The following is a 25,737-nucleotide window of genomic DNA, read 5'->3' on the forward strand; positions in this document are numbered from 1 at the left end:
CACCAGCAGGACCAAAGTGCTGTACACAATCATAAAATACAAGTGATTTCTCAAAAATCAATAAGTAAAATAGTATATAAAATTTGTAATAAAAGGAAAGTAAAATGCAATAAAACAACGTCAACGTCTCAGATTGAGTTAAAAGCCAAGGAAAATCGATGGGTCTTAAGAATAGATTTAAAATCAGAAAGGGAAGAGGCCTGTCTAATGCCTGAGGGAAGGTCATTACACAGCTTGGGAGCTGCTACAGAGAAAGCACCCTGAGTAACAACTGGTCAGCTGATCTAAGGGAACAGGAGGGTGTGTAGGGATGGAGCAGCTCAGACAGGTAAGGTGGGACAAGACCATTAAGAGCTTTAAAAGCAAATAAAAGTATTTTAAAATGTACTGGCAGCCAATGTAGCGAGGTTAAAACGGGAAATATGCTCAGATTTTCTTGTACCAGTTAAAAGACGTGCTGCAGCATTTTGTACACTCTGAAGTTGGGATAATAATAGGGGTTTTCTGAATAAATAGGCATTTTTTAATATAGAAATATGTGGCCTGCTGAAAATGTGACCTAGTTTGACATGAATTACTGCATTAATGCTGCGTAGCAGGGATCAGTCTGTGGCTTTGCTGATATCAGCCTTCAGCTTGTTGGTAGTGTTGGCTGTGGTATCTCTACGATTGAATCCTGACGGAAAATGCAATCATAACCTTTCTTCATGAAGCTTATTAGTAGAAAGAAGGCTTCACTTTGAAATCTCCGGTCTGGACCTGGAGTAACCTGGATGTTGTGCCTCTCCACTCTTCATCAGCGTGATAGGACCTTAATTTCCAACGAGGACTTTGAGCCACTGAGCAAAAGTCCAGTAATTCTCCTCAGACCCATTAAGACCCTAGAAGTTGTCTTTTGTTCATTAGTTGCCTAACTAAAAGAGTGACAGTTGTAACTAGGGCTGGATGATAATTTAATAATAATACATATCGATCGATAGACATATCGGTGACAGAACAAAAAATGAAAAATAGAATAGCAGTTTTCCTTCGTTTTGCATTCTAGCCATATGGGTTAATATTACAGTCATTACATCCTTTAGCAATGACCCTCCATGGCTTTCCCAAACTGGAGGGAGTCACTGACCTATTTTTTTTTTTTTTTTTTTTTTTTTTAAGCAAAGCGACTGTTGAACGATCGTCAATTGTACAGGTAAAATCATCGTAATAAGATTTGTCCTTTTAAAAAGTGTTTTTTTTTTATTGATCTTTTCTTAAGGGGGCTGGATTTTCGTTTTTATATATGACTGTAGACTAATAACTCTTGAAATTAGCTATTTAATCTGTAAATCTTAATTTTTTTAGAATAAATTTGTGAATTGGATTTTTTTAAATTCTATTTTTACCATAGACTGCACGTCACAATTTAATGAACTGATGTCTAGCAGAAATTAATCATTCCTTAAGGTAGAGTGAAAAGCAAAGGGATTTTTTCTGCTGTTCTCTGTTGTCCTTTTTTGCTGTTTTTTAACTTTATTAGTATACCCTTTATAACATACAAATATAAATAGTATAAAATAAAGTGTAAATGAGTACAATGAACAGTGGACAATCACCAGGGGTTTGATAAAAATAAAATAAATAAATAAAATAGTTATAGTAAAAAAGTAAAGCTACACATAACAGCATGTAAAGAGATTACATGAATATTTTGAATTTAGAACAGAAAAATGAAGTTTTAGGAGCTCTGACGTCCTTGTGTCCATGGTGCTTCTGCAGAGAGAACGTCATCAGTTGCCAGGTAGATTATCTGCTGAACGCTCAACATGTGGCAGCTACTCCAGAAATAATACCTTCAGGGTCGGAGCTCCTTTTGCCCATGAAGGCAACAAAAGTTTGGGATTTATGCCCTGTTAGACGTAAAGCAACGTTTCTACAGCATCCTAATACGTTTATAAATTAAAAATAAATGTCTTACGTTTTCATGTTGATTGCCAAGGTACTGTTTAAAGGGTGGGGGGTGGGGGGGGGGGGGGGGGGGGGTTCAGAACAGGAGCCGACAGAACAATTAATAACCTTCAGTTTTCTTATGTCTTACCGACCATTTCCTCCCTTTGTGGCAGAAATCTTGGTCTTGTTTTGCTTTTCTGGTCATTCTCACCAAAATATCTCCAATTACATCATTGTTGGGCCATTTGCTCCAAACAGCAAGATGAAAATAATTTATTTCAGGCTTTTATTTGGAAGTGGCTTAATGAAAGGTAAATTGTAATATATTGCAAAAGAATGTGTTGAAGTGTCTTATCGTCTGGATTTCAGATCTCCGGTTATCTCCATGCAGTTCTTGACTGAAATTGCTGGAGAAAAGCTGCACAAGTAAATACACATCTCCACCACTGTGCTCCCAAACTCCTCTGCAGTAACATTTTATTTTTACCTGGCCAGTAACACTTTGCACAGGTGATCCGCACTTTGCAGCTGGATGGTTCTATGTTTATTCACAAGGTATTTATGTACAGCCTGAGTCAATGATGTGGGTTGAAGCTCTTCTCTGGGGATTTTCTGACAGTCACAAGGCTCTGCTTTGACACCTGTTATATAAAGTCTGTGATTCATTGAGTTTTGGAGACACTGCTGCTGAATGAATCTTTAACGGATCACTCACCTCCAGGTCATTTTCAGAAACAACTAGGAAGCGCTTCAGTCTGCATCTTAGAAAAGCCAGTCACCCTGAGAGCTGGAATTATGTTCCTTTTAGGTATTTCCCTTGATTGGCAGGGTGGGATCTGTGGAAATATGGCTGGCCCTTTACTAATAGCATTAACAAAACATTCAAGAAGATGAACAAAAACACAGTTCATAAATACCAACACAGCATATTTCATAGCAACACTTAACTGTACAGAGAACATGCAATAATAATAATGATGATAATAATAATAATAATGAACAGCAGCAGGGATATTGACTATAGCAGAACTGGGACACATAACAAACATCAAATAAAATTATAAATGAATTATTATGCATGAGTAACTTAAATTAGTAAATACATAAATTATGCAAACCGGATGTTATTTATCCAAAATTCTGATGGAGCTGACAAATAAATATGAGTAAAAAGGTACTTTTTGTTTCATTGTTTTACCATGCTTTGGTGTATTATTATTGCTTTATTATGCTTTAATACATCTTCTCTCTCTTAAGAGAAGTGCAATTCTCTTTTGAAGATCAAAGTTTCAGTTTATTGTCTGCACCAACACTTGCTCTGTGAAATGATCTTGACATTATATTCCTGGTGCTTTATTTTTTCTTGAGTTGTTTACTTATAATAAACTAGTTTGCTTAATCAAACCAGCCAAATTATAATGAACGCCTTTTGTCCCCTCGGGGCAGCCGTAGACGCAGAGTCCCGCCTCCAACCCAAAGGTGAAAGCTATGAGGGTAAAAAGCCACTTCTGGGGGTTTGTGAAACAGCCGCTGGGTGTTTATTAAACTCGCGTGGACGCCTCTCGGGGATGCGGGTGCTGAGCTCCTCGTGGTGAGTTTGCGGTCGCCGTTTGGCGGTGGGAAAAAATGGCTTCGCTGTCTCTGCTGCTCCGGTTCCTGGTCGTCGTGACAGCTCATGTGACCGAGGCTCGCTGGGGGCCGAGGAGCCGCCTCATCCTGACCGAGGGCTCTCATCACCCCCCGGGAAACACCCCCAGTCCTCAGCCCGGTGCTGGCCCGGAGCCTGGTGACCCGGCCCCGGCGTTTCAGGTGCCAACCCTGGACGGGAAGTTCTCCTACGACCCCGCTGAAGGCGCCCTGAAGGGTCCTCTGGTCATCCACGCCTTCACCAACAAGTCCGGGTTCCTGGAGAGCCTCTGGAGCTCCGAGTCCTCCCTGAAGAGCCTGGTGGAAGGTTTGCCGGATCGCGCCCAGGTTCTCTTCCTGTCGCTGGACGACTCAGCGGTCAGCGATGTCCTGTGGATGCGGGAGCAGCTGCACCTGGCCGCCGCACACAGGTGAGCTGGGAGCAGCCTCTGCTGGTGGGCTTGAAGCGGGAAGCACCACCAGGATCTACTCCATTTATATTATATTACTTACTATTATCATTAAGGTTTGTTCAGATATAGGAGCAAAAACAAATCAGATGTTCCTGATTACACTTTTAAAAAAACTTGCTAACACAAAGGACGGGCATTTAAAACAAGAAAGAAAAGGAAAAGAGTCTAGAAACACACAAATAAAAATAAAAGGACTAAGGAAGAAGCATTGAGCAGTCGTTGTGGTATTTACATCCTGTATTTGGACCTTTCTTTCAATGAAGAAGAAACAATAAAAAGTTCAATAGAATAACAGTTTTCCTTCCTTATGCATTTTAGAAATGTAGGTTAATATTACATTTTCATTACATTGTCATTACTTGCTCCCAACCAATCACAAACAGTCCCAGGAACCCTCCATCACCAAGCTCCACCCTCTTCAAAGAGTTAAGAGAGCACACATTCTGTTTTTAAAAACTTATAGTTTTGGTAAAAAGTTAGTTGAATAAACAGTTGGGTTTGAATTCGGTGTTTGTGTGTCTCTAAGCAAAAGCACAAAATGGCCAGGGCGGCACTTAAAATATATCTTTTGAATTGGTTGATAATTATCGATCAATATGATTTTCTATTTTATCGATATGTCTTTTTTTTCATCCATTTCATCATCCAGCCCTATTGGAATTGTCTGAGAAATGTACTGTAGATGTGTTTACATACATTGCCTTGCAAAAAACGAATTCACTACTATTGATCTTTTTCACATTTTGTCACGTATACCAGCTTTGCGTATCCAGGAACTGATTTTTGTGTTTTGCAAAACAGCCCAAACTCGGTCAGATTGGGTGGAGACTGACAAATAACGCCTGATAACTAAACTTCCCTTACTTAAACGGATGCTCAGCCTGCTCACAAACAAAGCTGCAGTTTGATCAAAACAGCAAAAAAGGGGAAGAGTTGTGGATTTCAGCTGAGTTATACTATTATGCAAAAAACAAGACGTTTGGGGAACTAATGCTTAAAAGGAATTTGCCTTGGTTACATCTGAAGTTTACCTTTTTGATCTTTTTGTCTGTTTTTTTCCCAGTTGTCTGTGCAAAAGTATTCATCATCCTTTGATCATTCCCCTTTTTCTTACGTTACAAACTTCAGTGCATGTCATTGGGACTTTATTAGAAAGATCAACACAAGGAAGTGCAAAATTGAATGTAAAAGGTTTTTCTAAACCTTTCACAAATACAAATCTGAAAAAGTGTGCCTTGCATTTGTTTTCAACCCCCCCCCCCCCCCCCCCCCCATACCTGTAAAGTAACCGGAAGATTGTGGTTGTTATGTAACAACATAGGAAAAGAGTGCGACAGGTGTTCATATTTCTGCAAGGTTCTCTACTTTATGTGCACTCTTAGCTAAAGAAGAGCTGACAGCTGTATGAAGAGACGTACTCAGTTCTGTGTTTAACTCGTCTCTGACCCAGCAGCTGGAAGGGGGTTCTGACCCGGCTGCACTTCTCTCCTCTGCCGGTCTTCGCCTTGGGAAACTGGATCCCCAACGTGCTTTATTACTGGGGCTGCATTGGGCACAACTGTGGCCTCTCGCAGGCTGTTTTCACTTCTGACGGTAAGGAGTTTGATTTTTCTGATGGTTTTCACACTTCTGAAGACCAGGACCTTCATTTCAGCTCATGCTGCTTCCTGCTGCAGGATGGAAATTGCCCATCGTTGTTAAGAGGCTGGACGCCAGGTATGACTGGCTCATGGCACGGTGGAGCAATAATCTCTATCAGCTGGCTGATGTTGGAGACGGGTGTGAACCCTCGCCGTCTTTAGGGGGCGCTGTGGCCTGGGTGTCAGAAGGAAACTGCTCTTTCTTCACTAAGGTCTGTTGAATTCAAGTCCAGTTTTAAAGTGGTCATGGTTTGCTGTTCTCCAGGCTTTCTAAAGGCCTTTAGAAGCTGAACCGCTGTTGGGTCTAAACATAAAAACTACTTATCAAAGAACAGCAGAGACCAGCTTGTTGCAAAAAACCCTTAATATTAATAATAATAATAATAATATTGATGATGATTGAGCCTGGTTCAGTCACACCAGTTCTGCCAAACTGGGCCAAAAGTCCAGCAAAGCAACGTGAGAAGGACTTTGAAAAGGTTTGACCCAAGTGTTGCAGTTTAAAAAGCAATTCTACCGAATAGAAGAAAATGTTTTTGTTCATTGAAGAAAGTACAAAAAAAAATCTCCAAACACCCCCTTAATTATTATTATTATTGTGGCATTTATCACATAGAAATTTAACGTCAGACAGGGAGAATAATAAGAGTGTGTCTCTTTGTGAGGTGCATGTAAATATTTTCTTTCAGCTGTAAACCGTTTATTTAAAGCAACCTCAGTTGCATCAAAGCGTTGCACAAGCAAATTGTAAAGAAAGCTGGCCCAGTGCATGGCGCCGATGGGTTTTATTTTAAACACACGATACAATCATTATTCTTAAAGAAAATTCAGCCAATAAAACAGATAATCTTTTAATTTGTGTTACTATGAATTTTCATCAGTAAGGCTTTTAAAAGGCAACTCTAACTTCCAGTTTTCTTAGAGGCCTTTCCTGCTGATTCTGATTTTCTTTTTTAGGATTTAAAAATCCATTTGCGTAAACTTTGTCTGAATTCAGCAATTAAAAATAACAGAAGACGAGCTGCAGCTTCTTCTTCAAGAGTTTTGAATCCAACAAAAAAACAACCAAAGCCTATGCCCCTAACATTTCTCTCTATTGTTTTTTGATGTGTTTACCAAAAACAGTGGTTTTCAGTTTTGATGCATTTAATGACCAGGACATTAAAAAAAATCTGATTACTGGCCAGTTAATTGGTGCATAGCTAATTATTATCTGCTCGTTTTTGCACATGTTGTCAAACTCTTGAGGCTTAAAAAAACAAATTATAATCTCATTTTTTATCCTTAAGGTTCAACAATGAGCAAAAAAAGGCACCACCAATAGACCAGAAGCTATTTCACTCAAGTTTTACAACCATTTTTGAGCTAAAATGACTATATTGTGAAGGGGAAATAGTGAACATGTCTTTTCACCGTTTAAATTGTTTACAGCAGTGAGTCTAATGTTGAAATGAAGGATGCAGTCATCATGACACGGGTTCATTTGTTCCTCCAGGTTCAGAGCATGGCCAAGTCCAATGCCTCCGGTGTCCTTGTCTATGCGCTCCCCGGTAACCCGATCCAGGACATGAACTGTGCAGGAACCGAGTGTTTCTCTCCTCTCGGTATCCCCGCTGCCATGGTGCATCTGGAGGTTTCGGTCGCTCAGGCGCTCCGGTAAGACCAGCTCCGGCGGAGGATTAAAAGCCTCCTGATGTTGACGCTTACTTGTTCTTTTTCAAGGTTAAACATTTCTGAAGCCTGTGTCGTGTCCATCAGATAAACCAACAGACCACATTTAATTGTGATTTATTTATTTTTCATTATTTAGTAACGATTAGTGTTTTTAAAGTTGGACTTATTTTCCTGTTCTGACTCTTTTTTGTTTTGCAGGTCCGGACAGGTTGTGAATGTTTCTTTTCAGACAACTCCATCCCCAAATTTCTTCATCAGCATTGACCAGCAGGGGGCGCTAGCTGAGATGGGCTGGTTCCTCTACCCATCGTTTAGCTTCGTCAACTGGCAGGCCCAGTGGTAAGGAAGAAGCGATGCGTCCTTACTGGTTAATCGCAGGGCTGCATCGTATTTCATGGGTCTTTATTTTTACATTCATTATGCAGAACTTGAGGAAATGTAAATTTTGTGTTCAGTTGAGACTTAAATGTATTTTATAGTCCATTTTTATATTCATGACAGCTCATAAATGTTAGAATCACTGAGCTATATTATACACTGGAGTGCTAATCGCCCGCTGTTAGAACGAGTCGCTTTGAAGCCACCAGCCGCCATATTGGTACTCCCTATTTTCCCCAGTAACCAGGGAATATGTGCGCTACAGCATCGAATAACGAGGATTTTCTCATGTTCAGGGGGTGGTTAAAACTTTTAAAATGTCAAATGCCATATGCTTTTATGTAATGTTCTAAAACTATCAAGTACTGAGAAAGTCCTGTGCTGAAATATTTTGCATTTTATTAATATATATATATATATATATATATATATATATATATATATATATAAACATTTATAAATTTATAAATAACAATATACAAAAACATATATTTACATATATAGGGAGTAGGGAGCAGCAAGATGGCGGCCAGTGACTTCAGTTTTTCGGCAAAATCAGCACTCCAGTGTATTATATAGCTCAGTGGTTAGAATCTGTCTAAGTTAATCTGCAGTGCCCCCTAACAAAGGTTTTAGGGTGGAGCAGATTTATTTCAAAAACTCCCCTCGGATGGAATCAAGTTTGGGGGTTTGGGAAAGCTATTCAACAGGTTAAAGTTTCCCTGTTTTATGCATTAAAAATCAGGGATGTGCCTCTTTTCAGATCATAGTCTTGTTTTAAAAGCCAGCTTTGTCCAACTCTCAGCCACCTAGCCACTAATATCCCTGATGCTGCCACCACCACGCCTGATTCTTGACATCTTTGGCTGTTTTTTTCTCCCCTCCAGGTTTGGATTCTCTGCTAATTTGCAGAGCAAACTCCAAAGTCCTGCAAAAGTCACCCCGGTGTTTGATCAAGTCACAATGCAAGGCGACAAAGGAGCGGTGGCCACAGTCGACCTGCCGTCAGGTAACCTCATCAGCGCTATCTATGTGATACCAAAGCCACTGTTAGTCGTTTCTTTATCGCCCTGATCATGTGGCTGGTCATGAGGGAGCTGATTGTACAGTTTAAATGCAATTCGGTCAATAGATTAAGGTTAGCTTTTAGGTAATCTACAAAAATGAGGAACAATGGAAAAATATCCACACTCTTCTTCTGTGTAAAAACATTTTCTGTTTTTCTTCCTTGATGTCGAGCCACTGTGCCTAATATTTTAGATGTATGTTACATTTCTTTGTTATATCTGTCAGCAGATCTGTGGGACTTTGACACGCTGGAGCTCGACGCGTCGCTGTCGTGTCCGGGTAGGAGGGACTCGTCCTGCGCCCAGTGGGACCACACCGTCCAGCTGTTCGTGTGCTGCGACCCGATGAGTCCGCACTGCAACGTGGAGCTAGGACGGTGGATCACAGCCTTCCGAAGGTCACTGCTTAAAGATGCTGCTGCTTCGTGCCGCTTTCTAACCCTTTTTCAAGAAATTAATGCAGAACATTTGTCATAATATAATATTTTAAGACACAGTGCATTTCTTTTTTATATCTAGATCTCTTTAACTGCCTGCTGTTGGCAGATTTACAGCAAAAATGAGAGGCGTCCACTTTTGGATGTTTTACTTTGCTGAAATAAAAATAATTAAATAAACTGAACAATTTAAAGGCCAAAGTTTGGTTAAAATATTTGAGAAGCAGTTTAGATTCAATTTCTATTACACTTTTATACACGTATAAAAATAAGTAATCAATTGTATTTAATATACACTCTAAACTAAACATCTATCCATACATTTCTGTGTAGCATATTTGTTTCGCATTTGAGAGAAATGGCCAGTGTATCTCTTTTTATAAAATGTTGGTTTCTGCGAATACAGTAACTGGAAAAGTATTGATTCCCCAAAACCTTTTTTACATTATATACAAAAAGTCAACAAAAAATATCTGGTCGGGGATTTTTTTTTTGCCATAGACCAATCCACGATCTTGCATAATTATGAAGATGAAGAAGAAGGGTTTATAGTTTTCATTTATTTTACGAATAAAAATATCAAAGGAGGGTCATTCATATGGATTTTAATTAATCTAAATTAAAATCTTAATTAAAATCCACTCCAGCCAGTTGCTTTCTGATGCTCTCTGTGTTCAGTATGAATCCAGCTGTTCGGTGAAGGACTCGGAGGGCCGTTGCAGGACGTTAGTGAACAAACCAGATCATAAAGACACAACAGACTGCGCAGGTCGCACATGTGGAGAAGCTTAAAGCAAGTTTAGGTTGTAAAACCAAAAGTTAAAAGAAAGCTCACAGAGTACTATTCAGTCCGTCATCTGATGACAGAAACAGTATGCAAACCTACCAAGGCATGCGCTCATCCTGACAGAGCAAAAGGAGTATTCATCAGAGAAGAGGCCCTTGGGAACTCTAAACCAGTGTTTTTCAACCTTTTTTGAGCCAAGGTACATTTTATTTCATTGAAAGAAATCACAAGGCACACCACCAACCAAAAACCCTGTATAGAGGAGTGGCAAAAACAAATTCATTGTTGAAAGAAAGCCATAAGAAGTCTCATTTGCACTTTGTCATGAGCCATGTAGAAGACATGGCAAACATTTGCTCAGATGACACCAAAATTGAACTTTTTGGTCTATCTGCAAATGATGTGCAGTATTAACCATGGTGGAGGCTCGCTGTTCCTCAGCAGAAGTCAGAGACAGGTCGGAGTTGATCATAAATGCAGAGCAATCTTGGGGGAAAACCTGTTTGTCTGCAAAAGACTTGCAGACTAACAGCACCAAGCAGCAGGGCGAAGACCCCAAAATCACAACCAGAGCTACGGTAGGATTTAGATCAAAGCATATTAGTTTGATAAAATGACCCAAAGTGCAGACCAAAATCCAACTGAGAATGTGTGACAAGACTTGCACCCTGAGGTTTACTGATTCTGACTGAGCTTAAAGTGTAACTCACCGCCATACCAGAGCCTTACTCCGCCCAATCTCATACTTGAAATGTGCCGAGAGGAGGCGGTGGTCTGGGCTACTAGTAAAAGCTAAATAAACAAACAGAATGCTACGCTAATAAATCGCTAACCTGGAAAAATGGATAGGGCTGCAAAACTCACCACTCAAACTCCAACTCACCACGGAAGCACAAGGCGGAGCTGCTTATACATCAGTTTCTCCAAATGACGTTACAAAAACGTTTGAACCAATAATAATACTGATTCGAAATTCAATGCAAAACAAGTCGTTGAAGCTTAGGAGGACAAATATGCAGGAAATTGTCAAAATAATCATCAGGGTATGTTGACAGTACTACAAGACAACCATGTTAACAGTTTATTGGCAAAAAAAAAAACAATGTTGATTTGGAGGTGTGTTAACCTTTAAGAATCAATGCAAAGCAGAACAGGCAAGATTTTCTGTCTCTACATGTGCAACGTTGGTAGAGACATACCGTGAAAGACTTGCAGCTTTAACACCAAACAGCTTAATGCCAACTCACACCACTCTTTTCATTTCTTTTTCACTGATGAAAAACTTTGAAAACACCAAGTATGCACAATTTTGTGATGTCCAATCACAAAACAAAAAACAAATATAATATCTTAAAGTTTGTCGTTGTTGTATGACAAAGATCTAAATAAGTTCCAGGTGTGTTGCCTCAGTCGTTTGCAAATCAGAAATTTTAAATACAAAAAAAAACCCCAGCGAAGACGTGGGCGACAGTCGCAGCATCAGTGTATTTCCTTATTTTTCTTTTCTAATTTGTATAATTGTCTTATTTGTTTTCTTTTGGCAGGGGGTCTGGACACTGGCTGACAGATGTGTCCCCTCTGATCCCTTTGTTGGACAGCAACAAATGCACCTTCACAATGAAGACGGCGCCCTGGGCGATGCCTTGGGTCGTTTCCCTCAACCTTAGATTTAGCGTCAGCAACCAGACAGGTAAACACACAGGCCAATGTGATGGAAACTGAAGAAAAAAAAAACTCACGTTTGATTGCAAATTGTATGTCCTGAACTCAAATTATACATTTGGATTACACAAAAAAAGTACCCCATGTGGTAAAACATTAGTTTGTGAATGCGGCCAAATGTTTTGTGTGAAAGGTGAAGACTTTGGGAAGCTTCGTCCCTTCAGAGTGACGTCTATGTACAGCGGGGGAACCTTTGACAAAAACTACAACAAGCGGTACCAGCCAACGAAATTCCCCGTCCCTTCATCCACCAAGAAGGTACCGGACGGCTTGGAAAGCGACAGATCTCCACATCGTTGTTCTTCGTGTCTGTGGAGCATCTCCCCAGCTGTGTGGTCCGTTTCAGGTGGAGCTGTATGCTGTGATTACGGGCCACGGCAGCGACGAGAACGGCTGCGGGGAATTCTGCGTCACCTCCCACCATTTCCTGATAAACGCCGTTCATAACAACACTCACAGATTTGACTCTGCAGGTAAGGAATGCTTAATTAACTACTTAAATGATGAAAATTAATAATGTTTAATCAATAATCAAAAAGTGATTAAGCTACAGATCAGCTACTTTTCCTCAGTACTAACAAAATTAATTAGAGGAATTGTAAAAGTCAGCAAAAATCCTCCTTTTTATGTTATAAAACACTAGAAAGTGAATTTCTGTAAGTAAAAAAAAATATTCTAAACAGTAATTATCCTCTACTTTTGAATGCAATGCTGGTATGTTCTGTAAGGGGTAATATTGCTGAACTGCAGAAATGAAGCTGTTTTTAAGTCTTAGTTTTAGATTAATGTTCCTGAATCATTTCACTGATGGAAGTGTGACAAACAGTGCATTGACCAGGTGGAGAGGGAGCATTTGTGGCAATACGGTGGCCCTTTTCTGAATTTGTGCAGCATAGACTGTAGGTCCTGTAAACGGCATCCCACAATCCCCTATGCTGTTCTCACCTCTCCTGTGCTGTGCAGCTCCCATACCATACCGTTATGCTAAGACACAAAACGCTTTCTATTGTAGCTCTGTAAAAGTTTATTAAAAGTTTAGTGGAAAGTCTAGTCCATTTCCTAAGAAAGAAGAGTTGTTGTTTGGCCTTCTTCACGGGGTGAGAGGTGTTCACAGTCTATGAGAGGTCAGAGGAAATACCCAGGTACTGTCCACACGCTCCACCACCAGAGAGGAGCATGTTCAGTCCTCCTGGACCTCCTGTAGTCCACTATGAGTTCCTTGTTGTAGCTGGTGTTCAGGATCAGGTTGTTCCTGGAGCACCACTGTGTCAGATTATGGTCCGCCTCTGTCTAGTGGTTCTCATCAAGCCACCGTGTTTGTGGGGTGGACAGCAGAACAGTCCTGGGTGAAAAGGTTGATGAGAGCAGGGCTGAGGACACAACCCTGCGGCATTTCTGTGGGGCAGATGTGCGTTTCCCTATCCTCACCACCTGGGGGCCTGTTGGTGAGGAAGTCACTGATCCAGGAACAGAACGGTGTGGATAAGCCCAGTTTTTGAAGCTTCAGAGTTAGCTTTTCTGGGAGCATTATGTTGAAAGCTGAGCTGAAATCCACAACACAAATAGCATCCTAAAATAAGTGTAGGGATGCGGCAGATGAGTCAGAGCCATGTGAAGTGCTATCGAGACGGCATCCTCTGTGGAACGTTTCTCCCTGTAGATGAACTAAACGCTAGCAGGGATAGTCAACTTCAGTCCTCGAGGGCCGGTGTCCTGCAGCTTTCAAAAAAATCAGGTCATTTTGCACGCCTCTGGAGAACTCTTTAGAACGCCTGCGTTCTAAAGAGGTAATTCAGCCATTTGATTCAGGTGGATCAGGCACACATCTGGTTCAAGGACACTGGCCATTCAGGCCAGGAGTTGCTGATCCCTGTGCCTAGCATGCCCAAAAACCCTATCCTGGAGAGCACCTGCTTGATCATTTTGTCTAAAAATATTGCCTATTTTATAAAGGAGACACCATCCGTTTTCAATTAAATTTTATTTATATAGCGCCATTCCACAACACATCATCTCAAGGCCCTTTACAAAGTCAAATTCCATCAAATCCTCCAGATAGATTGGTCAGAAAGTTTCCTCTCTAAGGAAACCCAGCAGATTGCATCAAGTCTTGACAAAGCAGCATTCACTCCTCCTGAAAGAGCGTAGAGCCACAGTGAGAGTCGCCTGCATTGTTGATGGCTTTGCAGCAATCTCTCATACTGAGCATGCATGAAGCGACAGCGGAGAGGAAAACTCCCCTTTAACAGGAAGGAAAACCTCCAGCAGAACCAGAGCCAGGCTCAGTGTGAACGCTCATCTGCCTTGACCCACTGGGGGTTAGTCAAACCACTTTTCTTTTCTTTTAAAACAACTAAGAACTAAAACTGGATTTAAATCAGCCTGCTTTATTTTTGATATTAAATAAAACCCAGTGCATAGCTGGTCATGATGTCATTTCCTACGCTTGTTGTTGCAGTTTAATGTGGGTTTTTTTTTACTGTCACATTGGTACCAACAGGAACAGCTCTTGGCTGCACGATGCGTGTAAAGGAGGGCGCCGTACCAAACGAGCACGGCACGTGGCTGTATGGGCGAGGAGGCTGGTGTGACGGCCTGCAGGTCGACCCCTGGAGGATTGACATCACCAAACAGGTTAGCCCACCAAGACAAAACTTAATTCTTCCATGTAATCAACAATCAATGTCATCAAGAGTTACTTACATATATAAAGTCATCTTATTTTTTTTTTTTCTGATATGAAAATACAACCTAATTCAATCTAGCTGCTTCCAGAAGATTTAAGTTGGTTTGTTGCAACTAGGCTCTTCTAACAAAAGCAATGCCAATGTGGAAAGACATCAGCAAGGACCTTAGAGAACCAGTTTTTGCTTTCCAAACTATTGAAAGTCCATCATTGAACAGTGATTGAGATTATTCACAAGTCGGAAAACATCCAGGACAGCTGCCGGTCTCCGCAGGAGTTGATGTACTTGCAAAAATTAATCTGAAGATCAATGCAATGTTTAGGAAAACTACCAACAATAAGCCACATGCTCCACGTCAGACTCTGCAGAGCTTAGTCCCCTGTGCAACAGAGATCCTGAGACATCTCTTTCTATAGCTGCCTCCTACAGCCCAGCCCGGGGAATCTGAGGTTTATTGTCTCCTGGTCCCAGTGGCTCGTGTCTCATGACCCTTCACAAACTGCCCTCTTGTTTATGTTGAGGTGATTATTATTATTATTTTTACTACTATGACCCACAGTAAGATTTCCTAACGTTATGAGTGAGAGGCTAGACTTAGTACAATTCATTAGTCTTTACACTCAAAAAACAAACTAAGCGACCAAGTTGCCTCACCTAGACGAGGGATACCACTGTCTCATTTTAAGACAGGCTGGTCAGGAACCGTTCTGCAGCCAGGCTTTTATCCATGAGGTCTGGCTGGGGTAAAAGCTGCATAAGACCATCCTCCAGTCTCGAATAAAAAGGGAAGCAGCGGTCCCCGATTACCGAGACTGGGAGAAAAACACCTCCCTTCTTTAAAGAGGAGATAGGACCACAGCTTAGTTTTGTTAGATTACAACAGAACAAACTAGAAGACTTCTGGAATCGAAGAAGTGTTTGTCCATAATTCACAGCAGCATATTTGGAGAAAGCCGAACTTGGCATTTGAACATAAACACCCCAGAACCACTTAACTGTAAGGATCCTTGATTATACTAAAGTGGGATATTGACCCCTGAAGGCGTTTTGTGTCAGCATGTTATGTTGCATTCCATTTGCAGTCGAAACTCGGAAATCCAGGCTTCCGATCAGAAAAATCAACTATAATCTGACTTTTCCCTCGGAAAGTCGGAGTAATCTTTTTAAGTCCGATCGTCGGATCCAACATGGCAGCTCCTCGCAACAACAACAGTAAGCTGTGATGGTAACAGGTTTATTTTACACAGTTGTAAGAGTGCATCTAAAATCAATGTTACATGCAGCGGCTGCAACTCTGAACCGAACTAATTAAAAGTGGTGTTTGCATGTGGAAAGTACAACTTTACAGGACGTTTATAAGAGGCACTATGAACAATACAACAGCTTTCCTGGCCGTCACCATATTGGAATCCTAACCTTTTGCTTTTATTGTTTTCCCCAATCCCGACTTCTCCAACTGTATTAACTGGAACAGTTTTTTCTCGGGTATACCACATTCCCAGCTCCTCTTTTTGTTTTCCCGAGGCAAATGGAATACAACATTAATTACCGACCGTCCTCGTTGTGGACACGCTCAGGCCCTTGGCGGTGATTTCCGAATCCCTAAAGTCTCCTTCAGGGAATGGATCAATCCCCCGTTTTCAAACATAACAAGTATCTTTTACACCACTTTTAGCAATTATATGTCATTAAAGTTAAGAAAAAATGCCCATTGGATGCGGTTTTTAAAAGTTTTCATGTTGAAGATCCAAATGGGGCATAAACAGCAGTTATTAATACATTATATTTTGTCTCTTTCTGTCCTCTTTCAGCTGAACATGAGCGACTTTGAATCCAACACCATTGTCTATTTTGGCTTTTTTAACGGGCAGGATCCAAATCCAGCTCAGGAGCCTGGATATATCATCATGTCGTCTTTTCTCATCTTCTACAAGTGATTTTACTTAATGAAAAGAAAATCTTCTCAATTGTGATTAATATTTCTCAGACTGTGCAATCAAAGAATACATTTTTATTTTTTTCCACCTTGTTTTCCAGTCTCTTATTTTATCTTTCCAATCCATAAAATCCAATTTTTCCAGAGTTTTTCGTCAGGTACACCGAGATGAGTCTTCACATCGTAGAAGGTTCTTCATTAAACCACTTTGTGTCTCAAAGGGAAGATGTTTTGTTTGGAGGACAGCCTCTCCTTCATATTCATGAATATTTATGTTTAATTTAAAACCAAAGGATGGTGTTTTTCACACTGATTCATTATGCTGGTGAGTTTCAGATTCACATCTGCGTCTACTGGTGGGTTACTTAACACGGCTAATTATTCAGTGAGAAACTGAGCAAGTTTCTCACTGAAAATCATTTTTTTATTGTCGGTTTTTTATTTTATTTTTTTATTTTATTATTTTTTTTTTTTATAATTGAATTTGGGATAGTTTTGTTTTTCTAATATTCTTTCTTTTGACCTGGTATCCAGGGTCCATAGAAACTGTTTCTACATTTTCAAACTTTATTCATGGTGAATGAAGCAATTCAAACGTGAAGTAAAAAGGTTTTATTACAAAGCTCCACTGTGTTACTGATGCACAGAAGAAGGGTTTTTCTGAACGGAGGGTGGCAACAAAGCTATTACAGTTGACCAAAAAAAAATATGATTTAATTTTTCAAAACCTTTTTTTTTTCCAACAGTAAACTACACCTTTTTTTTATTAAACAAGTAATGCCATTTCTGAGGGGATCATTGTAGATCCAAAATGTAATAAGGCCTTTGTAGATTTGCCATTAAAAGAAACAGTATCAGTATCCGCACTTTAAGGAAGGTAGAATGATTACTTTCTTGTCTACTCTCACTAACAAAACTGAATTTTTGTCACTTTCTCTTGGAAAATGCTGGCAATATTTAAAATGTAATGAATCACTTCAAAGCAGATTTGGTTCCACTGAGGTCTGGTCTTGAGTAAAGGTTTCTGTATACTTGTGGTATAATATGAATTTGAAAATAAATTAATACTTTGTGTTATATCCAGCATTTTCCATCTTAAGTTCAGTTTGCTAGTTAAAAGTTTTGCTTTAATAATAATTTAAAAACATCATCAACCAACTGTGCTGGCGGGGCAACTATATGCCATTCTTGAATTATTTTCCGGGGGTAACACTTTGGACAACCCCGCCTTAGAGTAAAACATTTTTCAGAGAGGCAAACAAAGAACCAGTAATGAAAAAATTCTGATTTCTTACAACTTTCAAAAAGCATGTCGACTACAACATATTCACCCCACAACAGCAACATGCTGCTGTTCATCACTGAGTTTGACATGCATACGCTTGCTTTTTGTTACTGTGACAGGCAAAGATTTAGCTTACATTTTACACTAAGGACAAAAAACAAGTTACAGAATATATTTTTTTTACAAACATTCGATTATTTTAATTCATTTTATTCTGTTTTTATGGCAGACTTTCATTCATGTTTGAAGTTTCTGTTAGTGTAAATCCTCCATCCACCACCAGGAGGGGCTGCAGTCTCATCAGACCCTTACTCTCCTGTGCTAAAGCTTAATTCACACAATACACCAACCTGTACTGTCAACACTATACAAAAAAACAAAAAACAAAAAAAAAAACCTTTTATCGATCATTATCTTGTTTTGGTGTAAAATTTAAATCTCCAATCATTTCATGGTTAATCATAAATCACAATTATAAAGAGAAATGAAAGCACTAGAGATTAAGTGGTACATTTTGTGTAACATGTAAAGTTAGACCAAACTGTTTTACTAGCATTTACTTGAAAACATACATTTTTATTGCTAAGAGGATTAGACCTTTACACATGTCTCCCTACATTTCTTCTCTGTATCAAACCGGTTTTGGTTTCCTTGACAGCCTCCAAACCAGAACTGGGCGCAGGAGTTAGACATGGCGTCATAGTACCACTTCGCCACGTAGTTCCGACACGGGCCTGGATCCATGGCGTGGCTGCAGCCCGTCTGGGGTCTCCGTAGAAGGACCAACTCCCCATTGGAGTGGGATACTGGAGAATTTGGCTGTGTGAGGGGGAAAAAAAACTATTTAAAAAGAACACATAAGGGAGGAGACCTGTCCAGGGTGTACCCCGCCTCTCGCCCATTGACAGCTGGAGATAGGCACCAGCACCCCTCGCGACCCCATAAGGGATAAGCGTCTTGGAAAATGGATGGATGGACATAAGGGAGGAAATTAAAGCTATAGTTGTTAATGGGGTCTGCCCAATAGTCCGACACCCCAATAGTCCGACAACCCACTGGTCCAACAACCCAATAGTCCGACAACCCATTAGTCCGACAACCCACTGGTCCAACAACCCAATAGTCCGACAGTCCCACTAGTCTGATATAATTGGATGATCCATTAGTCCGACAACCCAGTTTCAAGATGAAAAAAATTAGCTTGGTTTTTAGTATTGATTCTTAGCAGGCCTATACCTTGACAAGATTCATGCACTAGGCCTATGCCCAAATTCATCTTATCTATATCAGCAGTTACCATGCCTAGTACTCTCTGATGGCATTAGATTGAACTTCATGGTGAGTGCATGGCACAGAAAACTAAACTTTTCCCACATTAGATAGAACGGTCATGATTTGTGCCTTAGGTTGTCGGGTTAGGGTTGGGGTTGTTGAACTATTGGGTTCTCGAACTATCGGGTTGTCGGACTAATGCTATGCATGCGTTGTTAATCCTGTTCAGAAACACTTTTTGTTACAGTGGGTAAAATCGTCCTTCCATCCTGAAAGTACTTAAAATACATTATGTATTCAGAAAAAGGAGGTTAAAAAAAACATTCTCTGTGGGAGCTGCAGGTCTGTAAGAACTCTAACCAATCTCTCCGGTTCGGTCCGAAGAGCAGGGATTTGTCATACTTTTGCTCCTGCTCTCGTCCCCCTCTGTCCCTCAAGTCCCAGGGGTATCGCTTTATCTATTGGTTGTCCCACATGGCAATCATTCACGTAACTCCAGTGTCCGTGCTCTTTCCTTCTGAGTTTCCGCTTGCTGGCTGCGCATTTCTAGTCTTTATGTATCTGGTTAGCTTAGCAGCTAGGTTAGCGGTTAACCGTTCATTGTAGCTTCGCTGCTCTCGCCTGTAGATTTTTAACATTACTGAGAGTTGCAAGAAGCAAGCCATATTCCAGTTTATGAGAAGAAGAGGAAGAACTCAGTAGAAAGAAATAAGACCAGAGTGGATTTGGAAGATTTTTTTCCAAGCAATCCCCCTGAAGAGCGTAAAGAACAAGATAAGACGGTCTTGCGCATGCAAGGTTATTCAAAAAGGGACTGGGGGAAACAACTTCAGGAAAAATCGCCAACCTAGTCGGTGTGGCCACCTCCAGAAGGGCAGAGATTTTGACATTCTGCTGCTCTGGAGCATAAAGCTGTTGAAACAATGTCAAGTTGGGTTTGCTTAAACAGAATTTTAAATTAGTTGGATTGTGACAAACGTCAGAGGAAAGATTTTATCCTCACCACTATCTGAACCCTCTTGAAGTCTTCTGGGAAGGTGAGATCGTCTCCTTCCTCCCAAAATGGCAGTTTTCCATTGTTACCAGTGCGCTCTGGGGTCCCAGGAAGAAGTATACCATTTAGGCTCTGGGGGTCAAACAGGGCAACCTTTCCGACTTCGAAGATACAAGGCAGGATTTTTTTCTCAAGTTCTGCAAATCAAGAACACAACAATGAATCAGCCGCTCCACAGGGGTTTTATACAGTACACCTGTCCAGCAGAGCTCTGTGAGTCTGAAGTAAACACATTTATTAGCTTCATGGTTATGTGCTGTCCACAAATAAAACACTTTATGGACACACTGTACGCCTGTTTCATCTGTTTTTACTCCAGTGGAGCAAAAACATTTTCATGCAAATGTCAACTCTTCAGCCCCATCTTGTGTCGCCACACAAAATGACAACTGTATATTTGATACATACCCTAAATGTTGTATTTTTTTAATTTGTTTGTGTGTTTAAGGGAAAAAAAAATATCTGGCCATGTTTTTACCCGTATGAATGCTTTAAGGGAGATTTAGAGCCTGTCTCAAAGTTTCATTCTGTGTTTCTTCGTCAAACTGGGCTTTTACTTAGCAATATATCTTAGCTTTATAAAAAGAAATAACATTTATCTCCTCAGTAACTGACATTAAATCAGACTCAGCTTCTACTATTTACGTCTTTTAGGATTACCAAAATTCTTTATATATGCAGAAAGCCAGAATAACACATTTTCAGCTCTGCTCACAAATGTTCTACAGGCTAAGATCAGGGCTTTGTGGAGACTTTCCTGCAGCAAAATGATGTTGCCACCCGTGTACAAAACCTAATGATGGTCAATGTGCCAATTACACTCCAAGACATGTCTCCAAAAAACGAAAGTCTTTGTTCTTTAGTGCATTTTCAAACCAGGAACCAGTCTTCTTCCTGGATGGTTTGCTAACTGGACATTCTCAGAAGAAAAGCAGCAGTATTTTTGAGGTGTGCCTGAGTTTAACACAATTTTTTTTTTTAAAAAACCTACAGTGCATGTTACGCTTACAAAGCCAACCTCATCTGGGTTTTAAACTGTTAAAAAGAATAGTAATCTAAGAGTATGTAGACTTCTTGCTTTGTAAAGCCTCAATATTCTGGCCTTTAACAAATCTCCATATTTTTGTTCATTTAAATGATGAAAAGTTATGTCTTTTTATACAGTGTATGTAAACCCTCTGGTTTCAACTGTAGCGTAGTTTGAAAGGATTGGAAAGATGCCATAAGATTAGTAATTCATCACCCTTAAACGTTTCGAAGTCTTTGATCAGGAACATGTGTTCCTCGTCAGGATCTGAGGCGATGAAGTTGAGCTCTTCCTTGAACTTCTCTAAGTTGGGGTCACTCTCGTTCACCACTCCGATGACAAACATCTCGACTTTATTGGCTTTAGCTTTTGTCACTGCGCTCTCCAGACTGACCGAGTCCCTCTGGTCCGTCTGTCCATCTGTGATGATGATGGCCACCTTCCTCACACCTGGCCGCGCCGCCTCAAACTCCAGGTTTGCTTTTTCAATGCCGCTGCCGGTGTAGGTGCCCTGGCCCAGGTATTCCATGTTCCTAACAAAGTCCTTGACCTCATCCGCTGTGGCTTCCTGCTTGAGGCTGACCACGACTACGTTAATGTTGCTGTAGAGGACAACGCCGACACGCGTGGCGTTCCATCTGACCGTGGTGCGGTCTACCAGGGTGTTCACAAAGTCCTTGATCAGTTCAAAGTTTTTAGGGCCCACGCTCTCTGAGCTGTCAATCACAAAGACGAGTTCAAGGGGATTCTGTATACATTCCTTGTTGCACTCTGAGGAAGAAGAGCAGATGAAACAGGAGGATAGAGTGGGTTTAGATTATTGATATGAAGTCCCTCTCAGCATCACTGATCGCCTCTGAGGCTGAACACTTGGACACTTACTGCATATCTCTCTGATTATTTCTATGATCTCCTCCTTCTGTGAAAAAAACAGAACAAAGGTACAAGTAGTTGAAAACTGATGTCTTGTGCAGTTCTGTTCAAAGCTTTGATGACTGTAAAAATGTGTAGACACAAAAACACATAAACTAAGAGGTAAAAAATAATTATCACATCTATTCTCTTATGAAATTTGTCAGACTTTTGATTTTGTTAGTATTAAATCTAAATGTATTAAAAATTTGGGCTCACACTGCAAAAAGGGAACTAAAAGTGAGTGAAATTTTCTTGAAATTAGTGTATTTTTCTTTGATTTGAGCAGGTAAATAAGATTATCTGCCAATGAAATAAGATTTTTGCACTTAAAATAGGAACAATTCATGTCCATCATCTTATTTCTAGTGCAGGATATCTAATTATCTTATTTTAGGGGTAAAAATACTAATTCCATTGGCAAATAGTCTTATTTAGCTGCACAAATCAAGGAAAAATATACTAATTTCAAGAAAGTGTTACTTACTTTTAGTTCCCTTTTTGCAGTGCAACTGCATGTTTACTTTTGGTTTTGGTACAAAATGGCTTCGGATTGCAAGGTTCTAAAGTATTTCAATGACTAATGAATTTTTGCAACTTACTGATAGTCCGGGCTCTCCTTTTTGTCCCGTTCTGCCCTGTTATTCAAAACAGATAACATAAAAGAAAGCTATGATCAATTTTAAGAATTAAAATTCTGCCATTCAGTTAACATTCCTGTCTAAAGTCCTTAATTATCAGCCCATATATGATTATCTGGAAACAAAAGGCAGTACCACAGGGCCAGTATCTCCTGGTCGTCCAGGCGGTCCACCATCTCCTTTTTTTCCAGTCTCACCTCTGAGTCCTCTGTCTCCCTGCAGGAGCAAAGAAACGATAAGAATCAAGAATCTTTAATGTCTTTAGATATAGAATACACATAACATGCAAGCACAACAACACGTTTCTAAACCTTTTTTTTTTCTTGAAATCAGTTGATTACGCTGACCAACCACACTACATGAGAAGCTTATAGCATGCAAATATTCCCTAGAATCTAATAAGGCTAATTTCTGAGTCAAAAAGTCACACAGCAGTCTTTTCACAGACATTATGGAATACTGTGCAGGTATAAGGTCTTCAGCTTCTTGCCATGATTAAATTCAACCATAAAAAATATAATATCTTCCGGTAGCTTTACTTTAAAGACACTGCGGACGTTGAAATAGTACCTTGTCTCCCTGCAGACCTTGTCCTGGAGGACCTCTTGGTCCAGGAATTCCCTGAAATCCAGGTTCTCCCTGGAAACAGCCAAACACTCGCCCTTTATGTCTGGTTAAAACATTCCCACACGAGTATCCTTAGGAAGGAGCTGGTTATTTATTAAAAACTTGTAAACAAGGTGGATGGGGAGGAAAGCCCAATAAGGTCACAATAATAGTTTGTTCAGCTGCTTCTATCTTTGAATGACATCCCTGGATAAATCACAGGTCACATTTGTACCTTCTGTCCTTGTATGCCTTCTCCAGGTAACCCAGGAGGGCCAATAGGTCCAACTGGACCAGGAGAACCCTGCAAAAAAGTATACTTTATAATTGCAGAATGGCTTTCAAAGCACATTCCAAGAGAACAGATAGAGAAAACAGTCTTTTTATGTAAATATATAGGAGACCAGGTATAGTGGTAAAACTTTTTGCTCACCAAATTTGTTAACTATAATACTCAAACTTTTATCTAAAATACCCACATCTACATACTACAAATTACATGTATTTAAGACCCTGCAAAAAAGTAGGTGGCACAACACCCATTTCCTTTCCGGAGTTTAAAGCTTTCACTGATAAATTTGAACAGTGTGCCAGGTATGCGGTTCTGTGCAGCAGAGGTGTGGTGTTCCTCCTACCTTTCTCCAGCAGGGTGCAACAGGTGGACGCCAGCCACCAGTTTCCCATCCCCAGCTTCGATCACCACCAGCCCTGTCCACCGAGACCTGAGCCACACCTCTGCTGCTCACTACCAACAACAGCAACCGCTACCTGGCTCTCTCCCTCTGGTTGTTATTCACCATCCTACCTCCTCTTTTCTTCCCGACAGTCTGCGACCAGAGTCTTTCCCGTCGGCCAGAACCACTTCTACATTCCCTATCTTCTCTACCTTGAATAAATAATTTGCATTACATGGCTGTCTCCGTATTTGTTGCTATAGTGGCAATGACTTGACATAGTGGTTATCTAGCAAAAGCAAAGCCTTCTTATCAGGGCTGATTTTTGACTGTTTTACAAAGTGATCAAGGAATAGGAGGAAGTCTTCCTCTTGCATTCATCCTGAGCTGATCCCACTTCCAACGCTCCCTGATGGCCTTTTCTGAATAAAGTAGTCTTTGTAACATTTACTGTCGAACACAAAGAAGAGGCAAATAGCATTTTCAGTGTTTCCACAGGACATGCTACTTACACAAGAACACCTCCCGCATCTGATGTCACAGCAACCACCTGTGAAACCCATTGAAGAATTAAACCCATTCAAGAATTTGGGGCCGCTTCACAGGGAGTGGACTGAGGCTGGAGTCAGTGCATCAAGAGGCCCCACACAGCTGAATACTGGACCTGGGCTATAAATGTTGTATTCCTTGTGTCAAGCCAATCCTGACCCAAGGACAATGTCGGTAGCGTCTTACTTGGGCAAAGGATAAAAATAACTGGACCGGTGCTCAGTGGTTTTGGCATGAAAGTAAATTCTGCATTTCTTTTGGAAATCAAGATCCCAGTGTCTGGAGGAAGAGTGACGAGACACAGAATCCAAGTGGCTTGAAGTCCAGTGTGAATTTTTCACAGTCAGCGATGGTTTGGGACGACATATTATCTGCTGGTGTTGGTCAACCGTGTTTTCAGAAGTTCACATTCAATAAAGCCATCCACCAGGAAATTCTAGATCACTTCCTGCTTCTCTCTGCCGACAAGCGGTATGGAGATGCTGATTTTATTTTCCAGCAGGACTTGGCACCTGCCCACGCTGCCAAAGGCACCAAAAGCTGGTTCAATGACCATGTTGTTCCTGTTCTTGACTGGCCAGCAAACCTCCCTGACCTGAACCTCCTTAGAAAATGTGTGGCCTGTTGTTAAGAAGAAGATGAGATACCAGACACAACAAGGCCTATCAAAGCAATCTGGTCTTCAGTCATACCCACTCAGTGCCCCAGGCTGACAGCCTTTATGCCACGGTGCATTGATTGCTGCAAGGCAAGGCCCAACCAACTATTGAGTGCATAGAAATAAACATACTTTCAGAAGCACCTCATTTGTGCCTAAAACATCCTTTTTTGGTAGGTCTAATGTGATATTCAAATTTGCTGAGACATTGAATTTCAGGTTTTCTTTACCTGCAAGCTATAATCATCAAAATTTACAAGAAACAAGAGCTTGAAATATTTTACTCTACATGCAATGAATCTCTATAAAATATCAGTTTCACTTTCTGAAATAACTGACAAAAAATATTGCAATTTTACCCAAAGTTCATTTTTTTAGATGTACCTGTATGCTACTGCAAGTTAATTAGCATTCCTTCACACCTAACAAACTATAACAACTAAGTGCTAAAACATAAATTATCTATTTGTCACATCAATGCTAGCATTCACTCTGGCTAGCCGGTAGTTTGCTAACCTCACGTAGAGTCAGTCTATTATACAGTTTCTGTTGCCAGAGTTAAATAGTTGCACCTCACATCTTTGTTGCTGCTCCAGTAACCTACAATAGAAACATCACTGGATTCCTGGTTTCTCAACGTCTGCAGACATTTGCAGTATTTTCTCGATCAAACATGGCGGATGCAGTGTTCTTCTTCCACTGA

At 40.5% G+C, this 25,737-nt stretch overlaps 2 protein-coding genes across 3 annotated transcripts in view; one reads left to right on the plus strand and one right to left on the minus strand.

Moving 5' to 3' along the window:
- Positions 1 to 3,301: 3,301 nt before the first annotated feature.
- On the plus strand, positions 3,302 to 16,444 carry si:dkey-256h2.1 (uncharacterized protein LOC337520 homolog). 2 transcript variants are annotated; one of them, XM_012876012.3, is made up of 12 exons: positions 3,302 to 3,986; positions 5,479 to 5,621; positions 5,705 to 5,880; positions 7,164 to 7,324; positions 7,541 to 7,681; positions 8,608 to 8,729; positions 9,014 to 9,185; positions 11,556 to 11,701; positions 11,867 to 11,991; positions 12,080 to 12,206; positions 14,234 to 14,367; positions 16,232 to 16,444. In XM_012876012.3, the coding sequence occupies exons 1-12, from the start codon at positions 3,556 to 3,558 to the stop codon at positions 16,355 to 16,357; spliced, it is 2,004 nt and encodes a 667-aa protein (XP_012731466.2). In that variant the 5' UTR covers positions 3,302 to 3,555; the 3' UTR covers positions 16,358 to 16,444. The 2 variants fall into 2 exon arrangements, with proteins under 2 accessions (XP_012731466.2, XP_012731467.2); XM_012876013.3 differs by having other exon boundaries at positions 3,303 to 3,986; positions 9,017 to 9,185.
- A 1,606-nt stretch (positions 16,445 to 18,050) lies between these two features.
- The window catches only part of col28a1b (collagen, type XXVIII, alpha 1b), a 30,415-nt gene continuing 22,728 nt past the window's right edge, over positions 18,051 to 25,737 (minus strand). The window contains exons 27-34 of the mRNA XM_036127879.1: positions 23,389 to 23,457; positions 23,118 to 23,186; positions 22,683 to 22,763; positions 22,509 to 22,544; positions 21,877 to 21,913; positions 21,211 to 21,765; positions 19,917 to 20,104; positions 18,051 to 18,460 (exon numbers count right to left, since the gene is read on the minus strand). Of these exons, the coding sequence (XP_035983772.1) occupies positions 18,233 to 18,460; positions 19,917 to 20,104; positions 21,211 to 21,765; positions 21,877 to 21,913; positions 22,509 to 22,544; positions 22,683 to 22,763; positions 23,118 to 23,186; positions 23,389 to 23,457 (1,263 nt within the window). The 3' untranslated portion in view covers positions 18,051 to 18,232. The remainder of the gene's footprint in view (positions 18,461 to 19,916; positions 20,105 to 21,210; positions 21,766 to 21,876; positions 21,914 to 22,508; positions 22,545 to 22,682; positions 22,764 to 23,117; positions 23,187 to 23,388; positions 23,458 to 25,737) is intronic.

This window comes from Fundulus heteroclitus, chromosome 3 (genome assembly GCF_011125445.2).
Source record: "Fundulus heteroclitus isolate FHET01 chromosome 3, MU-UCD_Fhet_4.1, whole genome shotgun sequence".
NCBI classification, from domain to species: Eukaryota; Metazoa; Chordata; class Actinopteri; order Cyprinodontiformes; family Fundulidae; genus Fundulus; species Fundulus heteroclitus.

Bases quoted from the DNA above. Each gene is read 5' to 3' on its own strand.
- si:dkey-256h2.1 (XM_012876012.3), top strand. From the start codon at position 3,556: ATGGCTTCGCTGTCTCTGCTGCTCCGGTTCCTGGTCGTCGTGACAGCT. The intron at 7,682-8,607 runs GTAAGGAAGAAG...TCTCCCCTCCAG, and splicing joins GTCAACTGGCAGGCCCAGTG to GTTTGGATTCTCTGCTAATT. The intron at 11,702-11,866 runs GTAAACACACAG...TTTGTGTGAAAG, and splicing joins TAGCGTCAGCAACCAGACAG to GTGAAGACTTTGGGAAGCTT.